At 37.9% G+C, this 24,882-nt stretch overlaps 1 protein-coding gene across 1 annotated transcript in view; it reads right to left on the reverse strand.

Annotated features, from left to right (window-relative positions):
* STK4 (serine/threonine kinase 4) overlaps window positions 1-24,882 on the reverse strand; it is a 105,290-nt gene that overhangs the window by 78,404 nt on the left and 2,004 nt on the right. The window contains exons 2-7 of the mRNA XM_044663796.1: window positions 24,215-24,329; window positions 17,288-17,452; window positions 10,797-10,964; window positions 8,838-8,975; window positions 6,287-6,415; window positions 2,750-2,936 (exon numbers count right to left, since the gene is read on the reverse strand). Of these exons, the coding sequence (XP_044519731.1) occupies window positions 2,750-2,936; window positions 6,287-6,415; window positions 8,838-8,975; window positions 10,797-10,964; window positions 17,288-17,452; window positions 24,215-24,329 (902 nt within the window). The remainder of the gene's footprint in view (window positions 1-2,749; window positions 2,937-6,286; window positions 6,416-8,837; window positions 8,976-10,796; window positions 10,965-17,287; window positions 17,453-24,214; window positions 24,330-24,882) is intronic.

Consider the following 24,882-nt stretch of genomic DNA (forward strand, 5'->3'; position numbering starts at 1 on the left):
GTGTGTGTGTGTGTGTGTGTGTGTGTGTGTGTGTGTGTGTGTGTGTGTGTGTTTAAAAAGATTTTCTTTTCATGTTCTAAGATCCTACAGTGTTCTGGTACCTTCCAGGTATAGCTATGTTTTATATCCTAAGGCAGTGTTGGTGAACCTTTTAGAGATCACATGCCCAAACTGCACCCTCATGCTGCCTATGAACCCCCAGCATTTCCCCAGGCAGTGGAGAGAGGAAGTGCTCCCAATGGGGTGCTGGACAGAGGGACAGAGCATGTGAAAATTGTCCTCAGGTATGGTGGAGACGGGGAATGGAGCAGCCCCCTCTGGCATGCATGCCACATACACCTTCACCAACATGATTCTAAGGCATTTTCCTGACCTGACATTATAAGACTCCTCCAAACACTACAAATACAACACAAGAAAGCTTAAGTTCCTTTGCAGAATTATAATTTTCCTTCAAGACATCCATCCAATTCAATAAACATTTCATTACCAAGTAAATTAAGGGTTGGGGGCAATTTGATTAAAGTTATAAAACTGCAGATTGTAGAGTGATTCTCTAAGAAAACTATAAGCTATATTTATACACTGCTACTAAGACAGTTTTAGGAAGGGTGGTACAGTGAATTGTTCTAGGCCTGGAACTGGGGGATCCTAGGTTCAAATCTAACCTCAGATACTTCCTAGCTGTGTAACCCTGGGCAAGTTACTTAATACCATTTGCCTAGTCTTTGCCTTTCTGGCTTAGAGTTGTTACCAAGAGAGAAAGTAAGGGTTAAAAATAAAAGTTTAAGGATTTTCTCACATTCTTGGCTAGATTTCTTGATGGAAGTTATCTATCTTCCTGGAACAAGATAAAAGTATTGTCCTAGAATTGTCATGGTTATAAAACATAATTGTTTGTTTTAAAGAATATGTTCCAAAATAAAGATAAATAAAGACTATGTTCCTATAGTAGTACTAGTGTTACATCACTTAGTTGTGTTATGAGTATCTTATGAGTAATTTATAGGGTAGGATAGAAATTTAGGATAGGTAGCAGGCAGGCTAAGGGCAAATCTTGGCTGCCAGCCATGGACATTCTATAGAATGCAGGTGGAGAAGAGAGGTGAGAGAGAACTGTTAGGGCTGGAGAAAGGAGGGTTTGGAGCTGTTGTCCAGCCAACTGTGACTCTACAAACTGTGGATCTTTGGGATTTTGGAGAAGACTTGAGATACCATCTATCAAGGCAAAAAACTTAGGTAGAGGGAAGAGTCTGCATCTGGTGGACAGTTTGCAGATAGACTTCCCTCTCTAGTGTTCATTGGATTACTGGCTGAGCAAGGATTTTGTTTCTGTACTCTGAAGTGATCAAAAGATCAGCCTGGACCAGTTGTGAGAATCTCAATATTCCAGACCTCCCTAGCCTTCAGCCAAGGTTGTCTGCCTGACTGAAGTTAGTTTAGCAAAGAAGCGGAAAGCCAGCTCAATCCTTGGGATTCTATTTGACAGTTCGCTGTTCCCTGAGTATTAGATATATCTCACCCACTTCCCTAATCCTAAAAACATTAAACTGTTTTTATTTACTTCCTGTGTCTTCCTATACCCCAAGGAAAGAGCCCACTGTTAGATACCTTCCGAAACCTGAGTTTCCCTGGCTAGGTTGGTGACCAGTAAACTGTCAACTGCTATTGCCAACCCGAGTGTGTACTTTCCTCATTACCCATTTCCCACATCCCTTGTAAAGGGATCTTGTGTGTCCTACCACAAGTGGGTTTGTGGGAGTGGTCCCTTTTGTATTTAACACCCTTGTGTGTACTTGTTATTCCCATTTACCTATTTCAATTGCAATAATAAAAAGGTTACTTAAACTCTCAATTTATTAGAGAGCTCCCTCTACTGGTCCCAGATCATTATACTCTTCAAAGAAAATACAATGGTCCAAATATTACCTTAGTGCAGCAGGTTTTAATCTGGGGTCCATGAGCTTAAAAAAAATACTGTGAAAACTGGCTTGATACTGAACTACTTTACAAACCTATATATTTTATTTTATGCACTTAAAAAATGTTATTCTGAGAAGGGGTTTATGGACTACTTCCCAGAATGCCAAAGAGGTTGACAACAGAAAAAAGATCAAGAACCCCTACTAGTAAGAGATAGCATGGCAATAAAAAAAGAAAAAGATTGTAAATCAGGGAACTTGGATTTTAGTCCCAGCTAAGCCCCTTTCTTGCAAACTCAGACATATCACCTACCCTTGGATCTCAAGTACTTCATCTGTAAAATGAAGGGGCTGGCTGGACTATTTTTCAGGTTCCTTCTACTTCTAACATTTCATTAAGTTTATGAAAAAGAAGGAAGTAAAAGCAATACCATTAGCAAGGATAGGAGAGACTGTGGGAAAAAGCCATGAATTAATAATATATGATGAAGGATCTCACCACTCTTTTTCGCCCTCCAAGGTGCAAAAAGAAGAAAGATAAGCAGCCAGCAATATATTGGATGAAGAATAGCTCTTCATGGGGGCAGCTGGGTAGGACAGTGGATTGAGAGCCAGGCCTAGAGATGGGAGGTCCTAGGTTCAAATCTGGCCTCAGACACTTCCCAGCTGTGTGCCCCTGGGCATGTCACTTAACCTCCATTGCCTAGCCCTTATCACTTTTCTGCCTTGGAACCAATATATAGTTTAAAAAAAAAAAAAAGAATAGCTCTTCACTGAAGCACTCACACAGCTGATTTTAAGAGTTGGTTTGTTGATCACTCACTCACTTTTCATAGTCCCTTCCTCCTCCTCCTCTTCGGTGTTGATCACCATTGTGCCCAGCTGTGATGGCAAAGTATCCTCATGTTCTATCATGGTATTGGCTCCATCACTTAGGGTACTGGCAGCTCGTACTGTGCCAGTCTCATCTCCAACAGCACGGACCATTGTACCTGAGTCAGTTTCATCCTCTTCCTGCAAGAGGGCAATGCCCAGAAAAAAGTTGATTTACATTACAATCAATCATAACTGAGTTCTCAAAACTGACTAAGGAGAGTAATGCAAAATGAAGCCAGTTAAAAGACACCTAACCTTGTGGGACAGACATTTTATCTCATTCAGATATGGTATAGTAAAATGTGTATGGCTGAGATGCAGAAAACCAGAATTCTAGTCCTAACTCAACATGTCACCTCAGAGAAAGGAATCTTTTTCTCTCTCTGGGCCTTAAAAGTCTTCACTAAAAAGAAGGCCTTGGATTGCAGGATCTCAAAGGTACCTTCAACTCTAAAATTTGGTGATAACAATCTTTGAGGAACCCATAATTTAGTTGGTTTGAGTATTCCTTCCACTTATACAGGTTTCAAACCTTCTAAGGCTTGGTGGCACTGAGAGTTCTTATGGCCATCAAATAATTATAGTCAACGTGGTGATGGGTCTCTTGGACCTTGCATGACAGGCATAATTATTCTTGGGGTCTATACTAGAAGCATTTTCAGCTTGGTATAATCTCCTGAAGCTTATGCATAATGGATGGATAGCCTTCAAGATCTCAGTCACCTCCACATCCTGATGACTTATAAGAGAACTTTAAAAGTAAACAAATCTAGCTAAATCCTTTAGTCTATTTGGGTTCAGTTTCCTCATTTGTAAAATAGCAGGGAATGAGACTAGAGATGGAATAAATGATCTCTCAGGTCCCTTTCAGTTCTAAATCTTACATTCCTCCACTAGTTACAGAATACAGAGTATGCAATGCTTAATACAGGGCAGTGAGATAGTACAATGGATGGAGGCCTGGAATAGGGAGGACCTAAGTTTAAATAGATTTTTGAGGCTAAATCTCAGACACTTACTACCTCTGTATCCTTGACCAAGTTACTTAATTTCTGTTTGCTTCAGTTTCCTCAACTGAAAAATGAAGATAATTAATAGCACCTACCTCCCAAGGCTGTTGTGAAGATCAAATGAGATGATAATTATAAAGTGCTTAGGAATGCCTTGCACATAGTAAGGGCTACATAAATGTTAGCTGCTATAATTATCATTATCACTATTATTAAGTAAAGGAAACACAAATGCCAAGTAATTATTTCCTAAACAATAAATAGGTTAAATATAAAACATTTAAATATAAATACACACACACACACATACATATATAAAGCTTATAAAATGTATTTAACCACAAGGGGGCAGCAGACAAAGGCTTGAATGGGTACTTTAACAAAGGCCACTGAAAAGTCAACAATCCCAGCTAAGTCGGTTAACCTATTTGGGCCTCAGTTTCCTCATTTGTAAAATAACATGAAGAAATGAGTTTGGGGATGAAATAGGTCTCTTTCAGCTCTAAACCTGACAATCCTCCGCTGGTTTTAGAAAACAGAATATTAGTGCCAGAGACCTGAGAGATCAAACACTTCATTTTACAGATAAGGAAACTGAGGTCCAGAGAAATTAGATGGCTTGTTCACCTTTTTACCAGTGTCATACAGGTAATTCTTTCTGAAAGACAAAAAACATGATCTTCTGCACTTTAAATCTTCCTCTTACTAGGTTACAACAACCACAGATCACAAAGCCAATGGGACAATGTCAAGGGAAATTTTTCAGTACAGAATGGAAATGCAAGTTGCTGGGATGTCACGAAAGAGATTTACAGTTTAAGTAAGGATTGAACTAGATGGTCTTTGAAATCCTTCCCAACCATTAATAAAGGAAGAGGGCTAGAGAAGGTGGAAGTCCTTGGGCTCCCAAGGAGAAAGGCATAAGGAAAGGGCTCCTCAAGGGGGTATGGAGGAGGGCCAGAAAAAGCAGTTTTCCAAATGAGTGCTGTGGCTAGTTAAGAGAGATCCAACATCATTCATTCAGGTATTAAGAAAAATGCCAGAACATAGAAGGACTCTCAGGACTTAGGACAATTGGATCACAGATATAGAGCTGGAAGGGACCTTAGATGTCATCTAATTCAACCTTTTCATTGTACAGATAAAGAAACCGAGGTTTCAGTGACTTTGCTTAAGGTCACAGAGGAAAGTGTTGGAGCCATAACTTCAAACTAATTGATCCCAGATCTTTGACTCCAGATGTAATGCTTTTTCCATTATACCAAGATCAGTATGGGAAGATTCAGGGCCCTTTGGTGTGGGGAATTCACCTTTATGTCCAGTTTTACCTCAGAAGTTTTGATCTGTTGGCATCCAGGTTGCCTAGCATACACTCAGAAATCAACAAACACTCACGATTTCTGAGGTATGTCTCTCTTTTGCCATTATAAATATGGCCTAATTAGAAAGAGAAGTAGTACAGGACAGTAGATAGAGTATTTTCCTTGAAGTTAGGACCTGGGTTCACATCACTACCTAGTACCCCAGGTTACTCTCTAAAATTAAGCTGCAGACAAGTTGCTGATCTGCAAGCAAGGAGAGTTTCCACATTGAAAGTTCTCCCCACTGATGAAATCACAGATCTGGACTATTCCTTCATTTCCACTAAATAAAAGAAGTCTAGAGAATTCTGAATGAGGAACCAGGAGACCTGACCTGTCAAGCCCTTTGCTACCAACCCTGGGAAAAATCACTTCACTTCTCTGGAACTCAGTTTTCTCCTCTCCAAAATGAAGGAGTTGAACACTTGGAGGTGGTTCTCCAAGTGTGCTCCAAGAATCCCTGGGGGTTTCCGAGATCCTATTATGGAGTCTGAGAGAGCAATAATAAGACTTTATTTACCTATTAAAATAATCCTCTTTTTCCCAACTGCATTTGGGTGTGGTCAGATTTTCTTCACCTACTTCAATCAGAGCAACATAGTAAAACTGATAGTATGCAGTAGCAGATATGAGGATCCATCTGTCTTATATTAAGTCAGACAATAATGAGATATGCAAAGATATATAAAACAATACCACTTTTATTTAAAAATTTTTGTGGGAAGTTATTTATTTTCATTTCTAATTCAGTAAATACCTACAGTTTTAATTCATATGAAAAAAGGCAATTTGGAGGTCTTTATAATTTTCGAAAGAATAAAAGATCTGGAGTCTGAAAAGAACCACTGGACTAGATGCTCTCTAAGGTTGAATTGTCTTCTACAATCTAAGGTCCCTTTCTAGCTGTCATTGTGTGACACGACAGCTAAAGCAGAAGCACCTCAGGAGACCAAGAGAAAAACCACAGTAACACTTCAGGATTACATAGGCTAAGGAAGCCAAACTGCGGCCTCAGACCAAGGTGAAGTCATCTGCCAAAAGTCCCTCTCCATTCCAAAGCCAGATCTTTGAGAGCCTAACCATAGAACCTCAAGGCCCAGGGCCTTTTGCCACTCACAGAGTTGTCATCGTCATCCTGATCCAGCTCTCGCTGCTGTGCTTCTTGGCGTTTCAGTTTCACATCCATGGCTTCATTAATCAAGTCTCGTAGTATTGACACTCCTTTTGCACTCTTAACAAATGGATGCTTGAAAAACAAAACAAAACCAAAAACCAATGGAGTAGCACGCCATCAATATCATGCTGTAGAGAACACCTGAGCTCTGCTTACTGGGCAGCCCTAGGGAGAGGGGCATATCTACTTCGCCTCAACAGCTTCTTTTTCTGAATGTGTAGCCCTCTCACTCCCATTCATCCCGCGCCCATCCAAGCCATCCTTCAAGGCCCAGGTTAAATCTAACCTTCAGGAGGAGCCTCCAGATGCCAAAGAGCTACCCTGCCCTAAACTTCTATGCCACTCACCAATCTTAATGATATATTATCTTCAGATAGATAAAAGTGTATATTGACATTTTGCATGATTAATATTGCTTTGTGTATCTTGGCAGAAGCCTCAGCCTTGGAGTCAGGAGACCAAGCTCACAATTTTAGTTTCAGCTCTGCCACTAACATTCCTTGGGAGACTTTGGCTCAAGTTATTTCCTTTCTCTGAACCTCAGTTTCCTCAGATATAAAGTATAGAGAATAATAACAGCACAACCTCCATCAGAAGGCTGTTGTGAAGACAGTACTTTGTAAACTCTGAAATTCCACATGTGAGCTCTTAATATTCTTGTCTCCTCAAAAACAGTCTAGTCTGCTAGCTCATGCTCATTTCCTATGCTACTATAAATCGACCCCACTTCCCCCAGCCTGGCACATATTAACAACAGACTATACCAATACTGGATATACTGACACCAGACCCTGAAAAGAGAGGTTCAACCCTGGGTTCATAAGATTAGCAGGTGTGAAATTATGGCAAGTTACTCAAACTTCTGTAAATATCAGTGTCTTCATCTGTAAAATGGGAATCACAGCATTTTTGAGAGGCAAGTGCTCTATAAACTATTAAGTACTAGGTAAATGTGACCTTTTAGAACTAAGAGTAGCAGTGAAGGAACTTAAAAAATTTTTTAAACATTTTCCTTCTGTCTTAGAATCAATACTAAGTACTGGTTCAAAGGCAGAAGAGCAATAAAGGTTGGCAATAGGGGTTAAGTAATTTGCCCAGGGTCACACAGCCAGGAAGTGTCCAAGGCCAGATCTGAATCCAGAACCTCTCATTTCTAGGCCTGGCTCTTTATTCACTGAGCCACCTTGCTTTTCCCTGCACCATAAAATACTTCTTAATACATGGATGGTAATGATAAGACTGATAAACAATCCTTGAAATAAAAGTAGCTACATTTTACAAAATAACTGCACACAAAGGACAAATGATAATAAAGAAAAATTCACTATACATGTACCATTAGACTCTAAGTTCCTACCTTTGGATACCCAGTGACCAGCACACCTCCCTGCACAAAGCAGACATTTAATAAATATTTCTTTAATTAAGTTAACTAGGAGTCAGAAGATTTGGGTTTCAGTTCAGGCTCTGTTCCAAGCTGGCCTATGACCCTTGGTATGTCACTTCCTCTTTCTGGGTCTGTCTCCCCATCTAGAAAATAAGGGACTTGTTTTCAATGACTGAAAGGTCCCTTTTACTTCTAACTTTTTATGAGCTGGAGGGTTACAAGGATTCAGACAAGTTAACAATTCACTTTTTTTCATGCAAGAGTTATTTTATTAAAATGTATAATGAAGTATGGAACATTTAGGAATTAAATGATTTCTATTCCAGCTCACTTACTTTCCAACTTGTATGATATAGACTAAAGGCAAATAAAATCAGCATCACTTATGAACCTACAATTAATTGTCACATGTTCCACATAAATAAGCACAAAATAACCAATGAGTCGGAGTGGTTCTATGGGAAAATGGCAGCGTTCAAATCCCAGCTCTCCTATTATTATCTTACTCAGTGATCTTGGGCAAATTCCATCCTCTCCAAGACTCAGCTTCCTCATCTGCAAAATGGGGATAATCCACATAATGTCATAAGGAAAGTACTTTGTGAACAAATTATCATCCTCTTCAAAGGTGCTTTAAGGAAGAGACTTTGAGAGGTAGTGGCTTGCCCACTAGTTACCTGGCTAGTAAGGGCTACTCTTAAAAAAGTCAACTGGGGAGTTGGGGGTGGTGCAGTGGCAGGCGGAGAGCAAGATGGCTCAGTGAATAGAGAGCCAGGCCTACAGGAAGTCCTAGGTTCAAATGTGACCTCAGAAACTTCCTATTGGTGTAACCCTGGGTAAGTCACTTAACCCCCACTGTCTAGTCCTTACCACTCTTCTGCCTTGGAAACAATACACAGTATTGATTTTAAGACAAAGATAAAGATTAAAAAAGAATTTTTACAGGTCCCTTCTTCCATAGTCAACACACTCTAAACTTCTTTAAATATCACTTAAGACTTTACCTAACCATCTTAATCCTAAGGTGCCTCCACTGCCCCGCCATGATAAATAAGCAGCACAAGCTCTGGTCTGTCACCAGGGACCCTGCCCAGGTGAGTTCCATACCTGAAGAAGCTGGGTAGCTGTGGCCCGGTGCTCAGGGCTCTTCACCAGACACTGCTTCACAAAATCGGCAAAGCTGTCAGACCAGAGTTCTGGCTTTCGGAAAGTGGGAGGGGGGTTTGTAGGAATCATGAAGATGGCCTGAAACAAAGTTTTTCAAAGATGAAAAAGTGATCCCTCATTATAAATTTTAGTGAGTTTACAGCAGCCTTCTTTGTAGTGGCAAAGAAATAGAAACTGAAGGGATGCCCATCAATTGGAGCATAGCTGAACAAACTGTGTATATGATGGTGATGGAATACTGTTGTGCTATAGGAAATGATGAGCAGGATGATTTGAGAAAAACCTGGAAAGACCTACGTGAACTGATGTCAAGTGAAATAGCAGAGAACTGAGAGAACATTTTACACAGGAAAAGCAGTATGATACAATGCTCAACTGAGCTACTCTCAGCAATACAATGATCTAGTTCAGTGATGGGCAAACTACAGCCCTGGGCTGGATAGATGCGGCCCCCTGAAATGTTCTATCTGGCTGGGGGACATTATTCCTAATCTGACGAATACAATGAATAGGATACAGTACAATGAAACTTCGAAAGTGTTGCCTTAGAAAGAGACTGACAGATGAGCATTTCCTTTCCTTTGGCCCCCTCTTTAAAAAATTTGCCCATCACTGACCTAGGATGATTCTGAAGGACTTATGACAAAGAATGCTAACCACCTCCAGAGAAAGAACTGTAGGAGTTGGGTGCAGATCATCTTAGTTTATTTGGGGGTTTTGGTTTTATACCTAGCAGGCATTTTTACAATAAAATCAAAGTGAATGAGTGAAAAAAATATTTCATTCTTTCCCCTAATGTGCCCCATTAGATAATGATACAAGTCTGACTATTTCAAAGCAATGAGACTTGGGAGTCATTTCCTGATTTTTCCATATGCATGTCTTTCTGAAACTTCTATTATCCCAGCCAGCGTTATTTTTAGTTCATTTCAGGTGTGCTGACTCCTAGTTGTCACTACTGGTGACCTCTGAAAGTCAGAAGCTAGTTCCAAAGGTTATCTATACCCAGAAAATTCCCAGAGCACCTTCTCACCCTACTCCAGTGACCACCAATACAACTTATAGTGCCCACAAGTCCACAGTGGGGAGTAGAAAAGCACTCAAATGCACTACTAACTTCACTAGTAGCCTTAGCCAAGCCATTTCTCTTTCCAATTTCAGTTTCTCCATTTATCAAATGAGGATTGAATCTGAAATACCTGAACTAACCATAACACCACACAGCTGGAAGTAGTGGTACTATACATTGCAGTTAAAATTAAAAACATTTATGTCATCCTGTGAGTTTCCAGTAAAGGAAAAGTTAAAATTTTTCTAAACTAAAACTTTTGCCAGAAATGAAAAAAATTAGTCTTGAATCAAGTTTCCATGTAATTACAAACCACTGTTCCTTTCTCTCTCCTCTCCTCACATGTCTCATATGCAAAACACCAAATTATGAAAAACTCTACACTTAAGACATAGATACTCCAGAAAGAAATACTGCCCCAAGGGAAACTGACTAGCATCGATTACTCTTTTGGTGTGGTAATTAACAGTAAGGTACAATGTATAAAAGATAGGTACTAAACTTTAGTAACTAAAGGATCACAACCAACTTTTCCATGGAAACCAGAGTTAGGCATCTGTGCTAGCTTAGAATCCAAGGCAAGGCCCCTCCTGCCTTTCCATCAACTTCTCTTCGGCTCTAATGCTCATCTGTAGTCACTTATTAGGTGACTTGGAAGATTTACTCCAGACTTCAGTCTCTATATCTGTAAAATGAAAGAATAAAATTAAATGTTCTCTAAGTTCTCTTACAGTTTTGAGAATCTGGCTTTAGGGTCCCCTCCAACTGACACTCATGAAACTATGAACCAACTAGCAACTATCTCATTAATTTTCCCTCAATATCCTCACCCTCATTGGATGGATATCAGCATATGGGGGTTTTCCTTCTGCCATTTCAATAGCAGTAATTCCCAATGACCAGATGTCTGCCACACAGTTATATCCAATTTCCTGGATGACTTCTGGAGCCATCCAGAATGGTGTTCCTATCACTGTATTCCGTTTTGCCATCGTATCCTAAATAGGAAATAAAAGAAAAAAAGCACAAATTAATAAAAGCAATAGCAGAAATGGACTCAAGTATAAATTTTTTCTTTCTCATTTGTATTACTGTTTTTAAAAAACAAACAAAAATTTCATTCAATAGTTCTAGCTAAACTATAAAGTTTTCTCTGGCACTCCCACCTGGAAAGTGGAAGTTCCCTTCCTCATCTGTTCTCATAGCACTCTGTACTCTTTTTAAATACTTACTCTATTCTAATTTGAATTATATTTATCTGGGTCCATAATTAACCACTATTATGAGACTGGTATGAGTACTGTAAAGCAGAATCACCTGGAAGTCAGAAGGTCTGTCACCAGGTTATTATGCGGAAGTCTTATTCATTCAATATCTATTTATCTATCTGGTTTGTTTTAAATTTGTTTTTAGCATTAATTTTTTAAAAATTTGAGTACTAATTCCCTCCTACCTATCCCTCTATCCATTGAGAAGGCAAGCAGTATGGCATCAAAATGTATTTATATATTACCTGCAAGCAAATAAATAAAGGGGGAAAAAATAAAGTTTAAAAATTATGCTTGAGGAGCAGCTAGATTGCTCAGTGGACAGCCAGGCATGGAGACAGGGGGTCCTGACTTCAAATGTGGCATCAGACACACATATCCACTGAGGTAATTATATGATCTTTAATCATAGAGTCAATCATTCTTATTGTTTTCCTAATATTAAACCAGTCCTGTATTCCTGGTATAAATCCTACCTAGTCATAGTGTAAAATTTTGTGCTATATTGTTGCAATCTCCTTGCTAGTATTTTATTTAAATTTTTTGCATTGATTTTTATTAAGAAAAATGGTCTATAGTTTTCTTTCTCTGTTTCTCTTCTTCCTTATTTAGGTATCAGCACCATATTTATGGTGTAAAAGGAATTTAGTAGGACTCCTTAACCTATTTTTTCAAATAGTTTACATATTATTCAGACTAATTGTTCCTTAAATGTTTGGTAGAATTCATTTGGAAATTCACCTGGGCTGAGGATTCTGAGAGTTCCTTTACGGCTTGTTCAATTTCTTTTTTTCTAAGACAGGGTTATTTAAGTATTCTATTTTTTCTCCTATTAATCTGGGCAATTCATATGTTTATAAATATTCATTTATTTCATTTAGATTGTCAGTTTTATTGGCATATAATTTTCCTCTAAGTATTGGCTATATCCCCAAAATTTTGGTATATAATCTCATTTGTTGTCATTATCTCTAATGAAATTATGATTGTTTTTATTATTTGTTCTTGTTCTTACTCATTCTTTAAGATTATTTAGTTTACAATTCATTTTTTTTAATTCCTACCTTCTGACTTAGGATAAATACCATTATTGGTTTTAAGCAGTAAGGGGCAGGGGATGGAGGTTAAATAATTTGCCAATGGTCATACAACTAGGAAGCATCCGAGGCCAGATTTGGACCCAGGCTTGGCTCTCTATCCACTGAGCCACCTAGCTGCCCACTCTCCCATTCATTTTGAATCTATGCTTCCACATCCCTTTACTGAATGTAATTTTTATTACATTATGGTCTTTAAAGGGTACATTTATATTTCTGCATTTCTGCGTTTGTTTGTGAATTTTTCATGCCTTTATCCATGGTTAATTTTCATGAAGGTGCCACATACAGCTGAGAAAAAAAGCAAATAACCTTTCTATCCCTATTCAATTTTCTCCAAAGGTCTATCATACCTAACTTTTCTAAAATTCCATTCATCTCCTTAACTTCTTTCTTGTTTATTTTATGGTTAGATTTACCTAAGCTCTTAGAGGGAGAAAGTTGAAGTACCCCCACTAGTATAGTTTTACTGTCAACTACCTCATGAAACTCATTTATCTTTTTCTTTAAGAATGTGGATGCTATGCTAGGCATATGTTTAGTATTGATGTTACTTCATTGTCTATAGTACCTTTTAGCAAGATGTAGTTTTCTCAATTTAATCTTTTAATTAGGTCTATTTTTGTTTTTGCTTTCTCTGAGATCATGTTGTTACCCCTACCTCTCTTACTTCAGCTGAAGTATAAATTCTGCTCTAGACTCTTATTTTAAATCTCTGTATATCTTTCTATTTCAAGTGTTTCTTGTAAACAACGAAGTGTTAGGGTCAGCTAGATAGCATAGTAGATAGAGCCAGGCTTGGAGATAGGAGGTCTTGGGTTCGAATCTGACTTTAGACACTTCCTAGTTATGTGACCCTGGGCAAGTCACTTAACCCAAATTGCTAAGTCCTTCCTATTTTTCTAGTCTTTTTTATATCTTCTATCTTCCATTCATTCCAGGATCCAGTCATATAGGGTAATTTAGGATAAAACTCCTTTGAACAGGCTGTCTCTCATGCCTCAAATCCTACCCTAGCTCTTGGAATTCTTGTTTTTTTTTCAAAATTCAGACAAGTGCTACCTTCTACAAGAGGCCTTGGGGCAGATAGGTGACTAGTGTAGGGAAGAGACAGATCTGGAGATGGGAGATTTTGGGTTCAAATCTGATTTCAGACACTTTCTAGCTATGTGACCTGGGGCAAGTCACTTAACACCAATTGCCTAGCCCTTACTATTCTGCTTTGAAATAGATACTATCAGTTCTAAGACGTTTTTAAAAACACAAACAAAATAACAAATTGTTCAATTCTGGTTTCTAATCCCATTCACATTCAGAGTTCTGATTATTTACTGTGCGTTTCTTTCCATCTTATTTTCTTCTGTTTACCTTTCTCTCTTTTTACCCTTTTCCTTCTCATAGTCTGTTTTGCTTCTAACCATTATCTCCCTAGTTCTCCCCTCTCTTTTATCATCTCCTTTCTTTTATCCTCTTCTACTACTAGTTAGTTAAGATAGATTTCTATACCCATCTGAAGATATGTGTGTACATATTCTTCCTTCTTGCAACTAATTTTAATGAGGTTCCCCCCTCCATTGTAAAAGCTTTTCCTTGTGCATCTCTTTTATGTGTTAATTATTCTCATTCTTCTTCTCCCTCCCTCCTCCCAATGCATCCCTCTTTCTCACTCATCCATTTTTTAAAAGCTCATCCCAATATAATCAAATCACTGCTGTCTTCTGTCTATGTAGAAACCTTTTAACTGCCCTAATAATAATGAAGTTCTTCAGTTACATCTATTATCTTCCCATACAGGAATGTAAACAGTCTAACCCTATGGAGGCCCTTATGATTTCTCTTCCATGTTTATTTTTTTTCCTCTTTAATCTTGTATTTGAAAATTGAATTTTCTATGCATCTCTGGTATTTTCACCAGGAATGCTTGAAAGTCACCCATTTCATTGAATATCCATTTTTTCCCTCTGAAGAATACTGAGTTTTATTGGCTAAGTTATTTTTGGTTGTTATCCTATCATTTGCCTTCCAGAATACCATATTCCAAGCCCTTCATTCTAATAATGTTACTTGTGAGATCCCAACTGTGATTCCTTGGTAGTTGAATGATTTCTTGCATTCCTAGAAGTTTCCATTTTGGGATCTCTTTCAGGAAATGACTGGCAGATTCTTTCCACTTCTATTTTACCCTCTAGTTCTAGGATATTAAGGCAGTTTTCCTTTATAATTTCTTGAAATATAATTTCTATGATTTCTTGAAATATGACTTTTTTGATCATAGCTTTAAGGTAGTCCAGTAATTTTAAATATACATATATATATATACAAATATATATATATTTTATTTTTTTCCATTTACATGCAAAAGTAACTTTTAACATAATTTTAAAAAATTTTGAGTCCTAAATTTTCTCCCTTCCCACCTCATTGAGAAGGTAAGTAATTAGGAGTAGCTAGGTAGTGCAATATTTTTACCCTGGGATTAAATCTGGCTTTAGACACTTCCTAGCTATGTGACCCCAACTGCCTAGCAACTGCCATTCTTCTGTGTTAGATACTAAGATAAAAGGTAAGGGTTTTAAAAAAAAGGCAAATAATTTCATATAGATTATATATTTGTAGTCATGCAACATATATTTCCATATTAGTCATTGTAAAATAAAACAGACAAAAAAAATCAGGAAAAAATAAAGTTTAAAATGATATGCTTCAATTTGTACTCAGACTCTTATCAGTTTTTCTATGGAAGTGGATGGTATTTTTCATCATAAATCCTTTGGAATTATCTTGGCTTTTTGTATAATTGAGAATGCCTAAGTCATTGCACAGTTGATCATCATAAAACATTATTGTTACTAAGTACAATGGTCTCCTGGTTCTACTTTATTTTGTACCAATTCATGTCTTTCCAGATTTTTCTGAGAGCATCCTACTCATCATTTATTATAGCACAGAAGTATTCCATCATAATCATATACCACAACTTGCTTAGCCATTTCCCAATTGATGGGTATCCCTTCAACTTCCAACTCTGGCAACACACACAAAAAACCAAACTATCAATAGTTTCATACATATAAGTCCTTCTCCCTTTAAAAAAAAAATTCTTTTGGTTACTGACCTCAGTAAAATAATTCTCAAATTACTTCTCCTCTATCTGTTTTCCAGGTTAGTTGTTTTTCTGATGAAATATTTTATATTTTCTTCTGTTTTTTCATTCTTTTAACTTTGTTTTATTGTTTCTTAATGGAGTCATTAACTTTCACTTGCTTAATTCTTAAATTCTTAAGGAATTATTTCCTTCAGTGAGTTTTTGTGCCCCCCAAGTTGGCCAGCTTTTTTAAGAAGTTATTTTCTTTTTCTTTCTTTTTTTTTTTTTTTTTAAACTCTTATCTTCCATCTCAGAATCAATACTGTGTATTGGTTCCAAGGCAGAAGAGTGGTAAGGGTAGGCAATGAGGGTCAAGTGACTTGCCCAGGGTCACACAGCTGGGAAGTGTCTGAGGCCAGATTTGAACCTAGGACCTCCTATCTCTAGACCTGGCTCTCAATCCACTGAGCTACCCAGCTGCCCCCAAGAAATTATTTTCTTCAGTGAGGTTTTGTACCTCTTTTACCATATGGCCAATTCTTTTTCAAAGTGTTATTTTATTTAGTATTTTTTGTGCCTCTTTTACCAAGATTTTATTGTCTTTTCATAATTTTCATGCATTGCTCATTTCTATTTGTAATTTTCCCTTTATCACTCATATGATTTTTTTTTAAATCATTTTTTAGCTCTTTAAGGAATGTTGGGCTTATGTCTAGTTCAACTATTTTTTTGCTTTAAGGTTTTGTTTATAGCTGTTTTGACATTGTTATCTTCTTTTGATTTGTGTCTTGTTCTTCCCTGTAACCACGGCAGCTTTTTAGAATCAAGTTTTGTTTTTGTTGTTTGCTCATTTTTCAAGTCTATTTCTTGCCTTTGATTGTTATGTTAAACTTTATGACCAACGTTAAGCACTGAAGAAAGAGGAAATGGAAATGTGTGGGAGAAGTGGTTGAAAGCCTACTCTTGTGGAGTAGGGTATAGGAGGGTGCTGTTATTTTCAAAGCTAGTCTTGGGGTCTGGAAGATTTTAGTAATTCTAAGGTGCTATGATCTAGGGAAAAGTGTGATCATTAAAGGACATCTGCTCCCTTACAGTCACAAATGCCACTGCTTCCCTTGTGACCAAAAGTGTTCCTCTGCCTTGAAGCTGTGAGGTGAATATAAGCACTGGAGTTGTCAAATAGCACCCAATCCTCTACCTAGTACTAGTACAGGGGTCCCCATAATTTCTTTCTGACTATGTCTGATGATCTTACTGTCTCTGGTTTATGAGCTCCCAAAGCTGCTTCTCCTGCCGTCGCCATGACCAAGGCCAATAGCTGGTATTGCTCCCACATGGGCTCAGGGTGAGATACCATCTCAGAGGCTCAGACCTTTCCTTCTGATCTAAGTAGTCTTAGGTTGAAAAAATAACCCTCCAGAGTTTAATTTGAAGCATTGTATTTTAAGTAATTTGGAAGAGAATGTTGGGAGAGTTCAGCTGTACTGTTTTTTCTACTTTGCCACCTTGGCTCTGCTACCACAGATCCCCTCTCATTCATGCTTGAAAAGGTCAATTCATTTAACAACTCTTCCAAGCTTTCACTAAAACTTTACTTCCAGTCATTAAAAACTCTTTCTCTTAGATCTCACAAAACCTATTTGGAAACTTCTCCCTCGTAAATACTATTTTATAATTATTTGTGTTGGTGTCTTATTTCTTACTACACTTTAATCCAAATAAGGGCAAGGACCATAATTTATCTAAAATCTGTATTTCCTCCCATACCTGGAGGGCAACATTCTCATCTAGAGAGTAGATACTTACAAAATGGTTGCTGTACTATAGTTACAAAGATAAGGGCTATCAAAACAAAAAATTTCTATACTCACTGTAAGTTGACCAGCTACTCCAAAATCTGCAAGCTTTGCATGTCCTTCTGTATTTAGCAAGATATTTCCAGCTTTAATATCTCGATGTATTTTTCTCATAAAATGAAGATATTCTAGTCCCTTAAGTGTTGATTGTAATATTGTAGCTATTTCATCTTCTGTCAACTATGAAAGAATGAGAACAAGAAATTTAAATACAGTGCTTTAATATATTCTCAGTATGTGAGAAAAGAGGAAAAAATGATATAAGTCATTATAAATAACAAAAATATCATCCACTGTAAAGTATCTTAATAGGTCCTTGATTACAGGATCACAGATTCAGAATTAGAAAAGACCTTAAAAATCATCTAGTCCAACTCCTACCTTTTAGAGACTAGAAAAATGAAGCCCAGAGAGATTAAATGCCTTATCCATATTCACATAATACCTAGAAGTTGGGGGTAGCTGGGTAGTTCACAGGATTAAGAGTCAGGCCTAGAGATGAGAAGTCCTGGGTTCAAATTTGACCTCAGGCACATCTTAGCTGTGTGACCCTGAGCAAGTCATTTAACCTGATAGCCCAGCCCTTACTACTCTTCTGCCTTGGATCTAATGCATCGTACTGATTAATGTAAAGATTTTTTTTTAAACCCTTACCTTCTATCTTAGAACCAATATTGGTTTTAAGATAGAAGAGTGTAAGGACTAGGCAATGGGGGTTAAGTGACTTGCCCAGGGTCACACAGCTAGGAAGTATCTGAGGCCAGATTTGAACTTAGGACCTCTTGTCTCTAGGTCTGACTTTCAGTCCACTGAGCATCCAGCTGCCCCCTAAAGATCTTTAAAAAAATAAATAACTGGAGGTTAGCATTTAAAACCAGGTCCTCCTTTTTCAGGTCCAGCATTCTTCCCATTATATTATCATCTTTTCCCAGAACAATGAGAGTCCCCTACATGCCAAAGAGCAGTATTTTCCAAAGTCAGCTTATCCAACACCATTCTTCACTCCCACTGGAGAAACAGGAGTTAGAAACATGTGGGAAAAGTAGTTGAAAGCCCACTCCTGAAGGGTGAAGGCTAAAATTCACAAAACTCCACTGTCCTATCCATCCACATTCCTAACTTCACTCTACAACCTGTGCCAACACTCCAGGCTCAAAAGCAATGCCTATTTGTCAACAGGCATGGCTATTAGTGACAGAACGCATCTTTTTGTATGTTGTCACCGCACCTTAAGTATAGTTAGGGAAATTTGAAACCAGGGTTCTCTTCTTTGGAGGACCATCTGCCACAGCCAAAGCAGAGAGGAAAAAAGAGGATAGAAATTTCCTGGTTCCTGAATTTTCAAACCTCTAGGCCAGTGATGGGCAAACTTTTTAAAGAGGGGGCCAAAGGAAAGGAAATGCTCATCTGTCAGTCTGTTTCTAAGGCAACTCTTTCCAAGTTTCATTGAATTGTATCCTACTCATTGTATTTGTCAGATTAGGAATAATGTCGCTTGGCCTCATAGAACATTTCAGGGGACCACATCTGGCCTGCAGGCTGTAGTTTGCCCATCACTGCTCTATGCCATGACTTGGTGAGTAATTAAAGGGTAGAATTGTTCCATCACTAGTGTCAGTGTCTAGCTAGATCTTAGCCTTCTGAATTCTGACATTCTTGATCCTAGCCTAGGACCTTCCCCCTGAAACTGAAGCTGTGACAAGGTAGGAACCAGAAGATCCATGGAGCAGCAGTGGTCCAGAGCCTAATCTCATCTCAGCAGAGATAGCAAGGGCTCTTATCCTATCTACCAAAGGGCAGAAAGGTGTCAGGTAAGCCTGAGGGAGAATGGGATTCTATTGCCACAAGCTCTTACCACCTTCAATTTGGAGAAGGTCCAAAGGCTATGTAGCAAGAACAAAAGACAATAAACAATTATAATGGTGAACTGGATCCCATGAAATATTAAAAGAATACCAAAAATTCTGGAAATATCCTCTATGGAGGATCTTTAAGAAAATAATGGCAAACCATTATAAAGAATAAACAAGTATGGGGGGCAGCTGGGTAGCTCAGTGGATTGAGAGTCAGGCCTAGAGACGGGAGGTCCTGGGTTCAAATCCGACCTCAGACACTTCCCAGCTGTGTGACCCTGGGCAAGTCACTTGACCCCCATTGCCCACCCTTACCACTCTTTCACCTAGGAGCCAATACACAGAAGTTAAGGGTTAAAAAAAAAAAAAAAAAAAGAATAAACAAGTACGCCAGGGTAGTAATTCACATTAGTGAGAAAAATACACCAATAAAATCATAGATCATTCTTTTAGAGCTAGAAAACACTTTGGAGGACATCTAGTCCAACTCTTTCATTTTAAAAATTAAGAAAACTGAGGAATAAGTAAATTTTTTTATATTTTATTTTCCCTAATTACATGTAAAAACAATTTTTAAACTTTTTTTAAATTGAATTCCAAATTCTTTCCTTCCTTTCTTTCCTCTGATCCTTCCCTTCTCTCTGAGACATTAAGCAATCTGATATAGATTTTACATGTGTAATCACATAAAACATTTTTCCATATTAGTCATTTTGTGGAGATCTCAAACAAACAAAAAAGAAAGTAAAGAGAATGTTTCATTCTGCATTCAAACTCCATCAGTTCTTTTTCTGAAAGCATTTTTCAAGTCTCTGGGTTTTGTCTTGAATAACTGCATTGCTGAGAATAACTATAGTCCTTCATCAAAAATTATTGCTATCACTGTATACAATGGTTCTGCTCATTTCTCTTTGCATCAGTTCATGTAAGTCTGTCCAAATTTTTCTGAAAGCATCCCACTCATCTTTTCTTATAGCACAATAGTATTCCATCAAAATCATATACCACAATGGCACATGTAAATTAAATGACTTGCCCCAAATCACACAGGATCCTAAGTAGCAGTGGAGGGATTTCAGCCCAGGTTCTTTGACTCTAGAGCCAGTGTTTTCCCTACTGTACTGCACTGCTTCCTACACCGTTTGCAAACAAGTCAATGTTGGTAACATGCTACCATCTATTTATGTTTACCATTCATTTTTCCACTGTCTTGTGGGTGACCCATTATTAACATTCTTCAGAAAACAGGTAGGGTTGTTTTTTTCTGTGTTTTAACACAGTGTCTGCCACATAGTAAGTAATTAATAAATGTTGTTGACTGACTGACCAAATAAAGTATTAAGCTAACATTATCAATGGAGAAGATATTTGGGCATCAGCAGGATACTGGACTTAGAATCAAAAACTATGGGTTCACATAGGTTCCAGGCTTCACATTTACTAACTTATATGACTCTGGGCTAGTTTCTTTAACTACTCAGCCCTGGTTTCCTCATCTATAATATGAAGACAATGCTATTACTAGATAGGGTGAAAATTATTATAAAGATCCAGTAAGATATATACAGTTTACATAACACTCTACAAATGTACCTATTATTAATATTTATCAATGATAGGAGACCCCAGGCTTCTTTTAGTACCCACAAATGTCAAGAGATCCAGAGGAAGGCCCCCAGCACATTAGAAGAACATCCTAGAAGGATCTTCCAGAAGACATGGACAAGAGTCCTACAGGATGAAAGGGTATATGTGTTATAATCTGCATCATTGAAGGGGATGCTTAGATTAATGGACCACAGGTCAATGGAAAATTACAAATGGAGGAAAAATTCTGGAAAAGTTGCAGAAATGATGTGATCTGTACTGGTTAAAGAAACAGTCTCATTAGTGAGACCAGAGATTTAGGTATCTAAGTATGTTAGCATTATCATTATTTAAGATTAGCTTTAGATTTGTACTACTCTATTCACACACCCACTAAGGCTCCCTGAGAGCCAGAAGTATGCATTTGTGAGATGGCAGATTATGGTTAGGACTCCCAGCTATGGTTATTAAAAAGAACAAAGAGAATTGGTTCATGCTTGGGCCAAACCCATGATTTAAGTCCAATTAACACTATGTTCTTAATCAAGTGAGGTACCTGATCTAAAATAATCAGGGAGGAGCAGCTGGGTAGCTCAGTGGATTGAGAGTCAGGCCTAGAGACGGGAGGCCTTAGGTTCAAATCCGACCTCAGACACTTCCCAGCTGTGTGACCCTGGGCAAGTCACTTGACCCCCATTGCCCACCCTTGCCACTCTTCCACCTATGAGCCAATACACAGAAGTTAAGGGTTTAAAAACAAAAAACAAAAAATAAAATAAAATAAAATAATCAGGGAATTTCTTAAATATTTACATTCTGCACAAAGCCATTTATTTCGACATTCAAAAATGTCTTGGGTATGATCAATGTGCTTGCTTAAATAAGTGTATCTTAATGGAAAGATTATCAGGCAAAAAAGTAAAAAGATTTGGCTTTAATACTTGGCTCTGCTTTCTAGCATGGGGCAGCGGGGTGGCTCAGTGGATAGAGTGCTGGGCCTAGAGTCAGGAAGACATCTTCTTGAGTTCAAATATTGCCTCAGACACTTATTAGCTGAGTGCCTCTGGGTAAGCCACTAAACCCTGTTTGCCTCAGTTTTCTCATATGTAAAATGAGATGGAGAAGGAAATGTATCTTAGCCAAGAAAACCCCAAAAGGGGTCACAAAGAATTGGACACAACTGGAACAACATTCACTACCATGTAATATTAAAGGATAGTTCCTTCATATCTCTGGACACTTGAGTTTTCTTAACTATGAAATGGAGATAGTTATACTTGTGCTAATAATTTTTCAAGTGTGTTGTGAACCTCAAATAGATAATGTATATAAAGTGCTCTATAAATTTGAAAGTTCATATATTGTCAATTATTATCACTTCAACTGAAGCTCCCAGGAAGTGACTTTGGGAAGAGGGGATAAATACTGTCTCATACAAACTGATCAAATGCCTGTCTCATTAAAAAGAAACTTGGAACAAATTCTTAAAATCAAGCATTTTCTCATACTTTTACAACTTATTACATTATTGTCTCATCCACTAATTTTACATCTTGAATAAAAACAAGCAATGTTATTGTTAAAAGTGTTTTCTAAAAGATGGCAGCAAGGTCTAGGTAATACAAAAGTTATTTATATCAAATTCCTACCTGTCTCAAATATCACTGGTTTTGTGGAGTGTTTCCTTATCTCCCCAGCTGTAAAGGATCTTTCCCTCATTAGACCTTAAACAACATAATTTGTGTACTTTCTATGTTCTGTTTTAATTAATAGTTATTTGTCAGTGTTCATATCACACCTACCTAACAGATTATAAGCTTCATGAGGGGGGACAGTGGAAAAAGCTCTGAATCCAGTTATTTGAGTTTGCATCCCAAATCTCTCATACTAGTGACCTAAGGCAAACAATTGAAAAAGCATTTAAATGGCAAGTCCCTTAATCACCAAAAAAAAAAAAGGAGCTTGGAAGGTAACTACTAAGGTCCCTTTTGGCTCCTGATCTTTGATCCTTTGCTATAAGGAAAGGGCTTCATCTTATTAATCAAAATCTGCTATGGGGATTTTCCACAATATGCCTCTTTTTTCCAAACCCTTACCTTCTATCTTAGAATCAATACTGTGTATTGGTTTCAAGGCAGAAGAGTGGTAAGGGCTAGGCAATGGGGGTTAAGTAACTTGCCCAGGGTCACACAGTTATGAAGTGTCTGAAGTCACATTTGAACCCAGGACCTCCTGTCTCTAGGCCTGGTTCCCCATCCCAAGCCACCCAGCTGCCCCCCATAATATGTCTTTGATAAAAATTTGCTGAACTAACTTTTTTCACTTGGAATGCAATATAAAATGTTAGTTTTTTGTAGCTGTAGCAAACTAGCCATGCCCATTACATTTTGTTACATTAAAAGTACATTTCATTCCTTGACCACATACTATTTAAGTGGTAGGGAGAGTTGGTAGGAGGAAGTCGAGCTAAAATTTAACACTCGCTACAGATGATTTACAAAGCAGATCATTAAGACTTGCCCATAACAGGGAAGTAGAAAGAACACTGGACTTGTAGTGAGGAGACCTGAACTGGAATCCTGGCACTCCGCTGTTAGCTACTTAAACTGAGCAGGACACTAAACCTAGGAGTCTTGAAGACCTAGGTTTAAATACTACCTCAAGATACTTCCTAACTAGATAATGCAGAATTTTCAGGGAGTTGTCAAGACTCTCATTCAGAAGAAATAGTCAACTCAGAGTACAACCATGTCTAGTTTTAATTGGTCTAAATAATGTTGAATGGTAACAGAAGAGTAGCTCAAATACAGTTTCCCAGAGTTATAAATGGTAAAGTCAATTAACTTCTCTGTGCCTAAGTTTTCTCATGTATAAAAATAGGTTAAACTGGGGGCAGCTGGGTAGCTCAGTGGAATGAGAGTCAGGCCTAGAGATGGGAGGTCCTAGGTTCAAATCTGGCCTCAGACACTTCTCAGCTGTGTGACCCTGGGCAAGTCACTTGACCCCCATTGCCTACCCTTACCATTCTTCTGTCTTGGAGCCAATACACAGTATTGACTCTAAGACGGAAGGTAAGGGTTTTTAAAAAAAAAAATAGGTTAAACTTAATGACCTCTAAGATTTCATCCAAATCTAAATCCTGTGCTCCAAATGACCTTGAGCCAAGACAGTTCCCTTTTAAGCACTAATTTCCTTATCTTTATAATCAAGTTCCATCGAATCCTAACATTCTAAAAAATCAGGAAGGTTTGCACTAAAATTGATCATGTAAAGCTGGTATCTAAACAGCCACATTTATGAGACATCAGAAAATGTGGAGGAAGTTGGTATATATGGATAGTAAAAGGTGTAATTATGGAAGATCCAAAAGGAAAGAAGAGAAATTTGATAATTCTCTTCCCAGACATGGCAGTAATAAGCATGCAAAGCAACAAGAAGCCCCTGGAAAAAAAAGGTATCATAAGAGGAGAACAAACTGCATTATACTAGGAGGAAAACTTACTGTTTTATTTCGTAATCGGATGATATCAGACACAGAGCCAGCACCACAGTATTCCATGACTATCCAAAGATCCGTATTCTTAAAATAACTGCCATAATATTTCACTACATGAGGGCTACGGAAGTCAAAGAGAAGAAATTAGCAAGTGTCTTGGAAAAACCATCTTTTTATTAGGCTGTCAAACATACAGAGTACAATCACAGCTTCAAAGCTTGATTATTCAAACTCAGGATCAGAGATGGAATATCAGATCTTAAGCTAAAAAAAGAAATTTCTGTCAGAATTTTCAGGGAGTTGTCAAGACTCTCATTCAGAGGAAAGAGTCAACTGAGTGCAACCATGTCTAGCTTTAACTGTTCTAAATATTGTTGCATGGTAACAGAAAAGTAGCTAACAACCAGTCTCCCAATTCAGAATTATAAATGACATGGTGTTCCTGGGCAACAGGCCAGTAACAACATAAGAGAACAGAATAAAATACTAATTAAGTTTCTTAACGTTTTCTTCTGTCCTACCTGTGTCATAGAAATAAGGGTAGCTCATCTCATTAGGTCCTCCCTTCCTTGAGCAGTCACTCAAATACCTACTGATTTCATATCCTAGAGAGACTATCTATTCAGAACAGACTCTTAGGCAGGCTCACAGGTAGATGGAAATCCCAACAGGCA

Source organism: Gracilinanus agilis, chromosome 2 (genome assembly GCF_016433145.1).
Source record: "Gracilinanus agilis isolate LMUSP501 chromosome 2, AgileGrace, whole genome shotgun sequence".
Lineage (NCBI taxonomy): Eukaryota > Metazoa > Chordata > Mammalia > Didelphimorphia > Didelphidae > Gracilinanus > Gracilinanus agilis.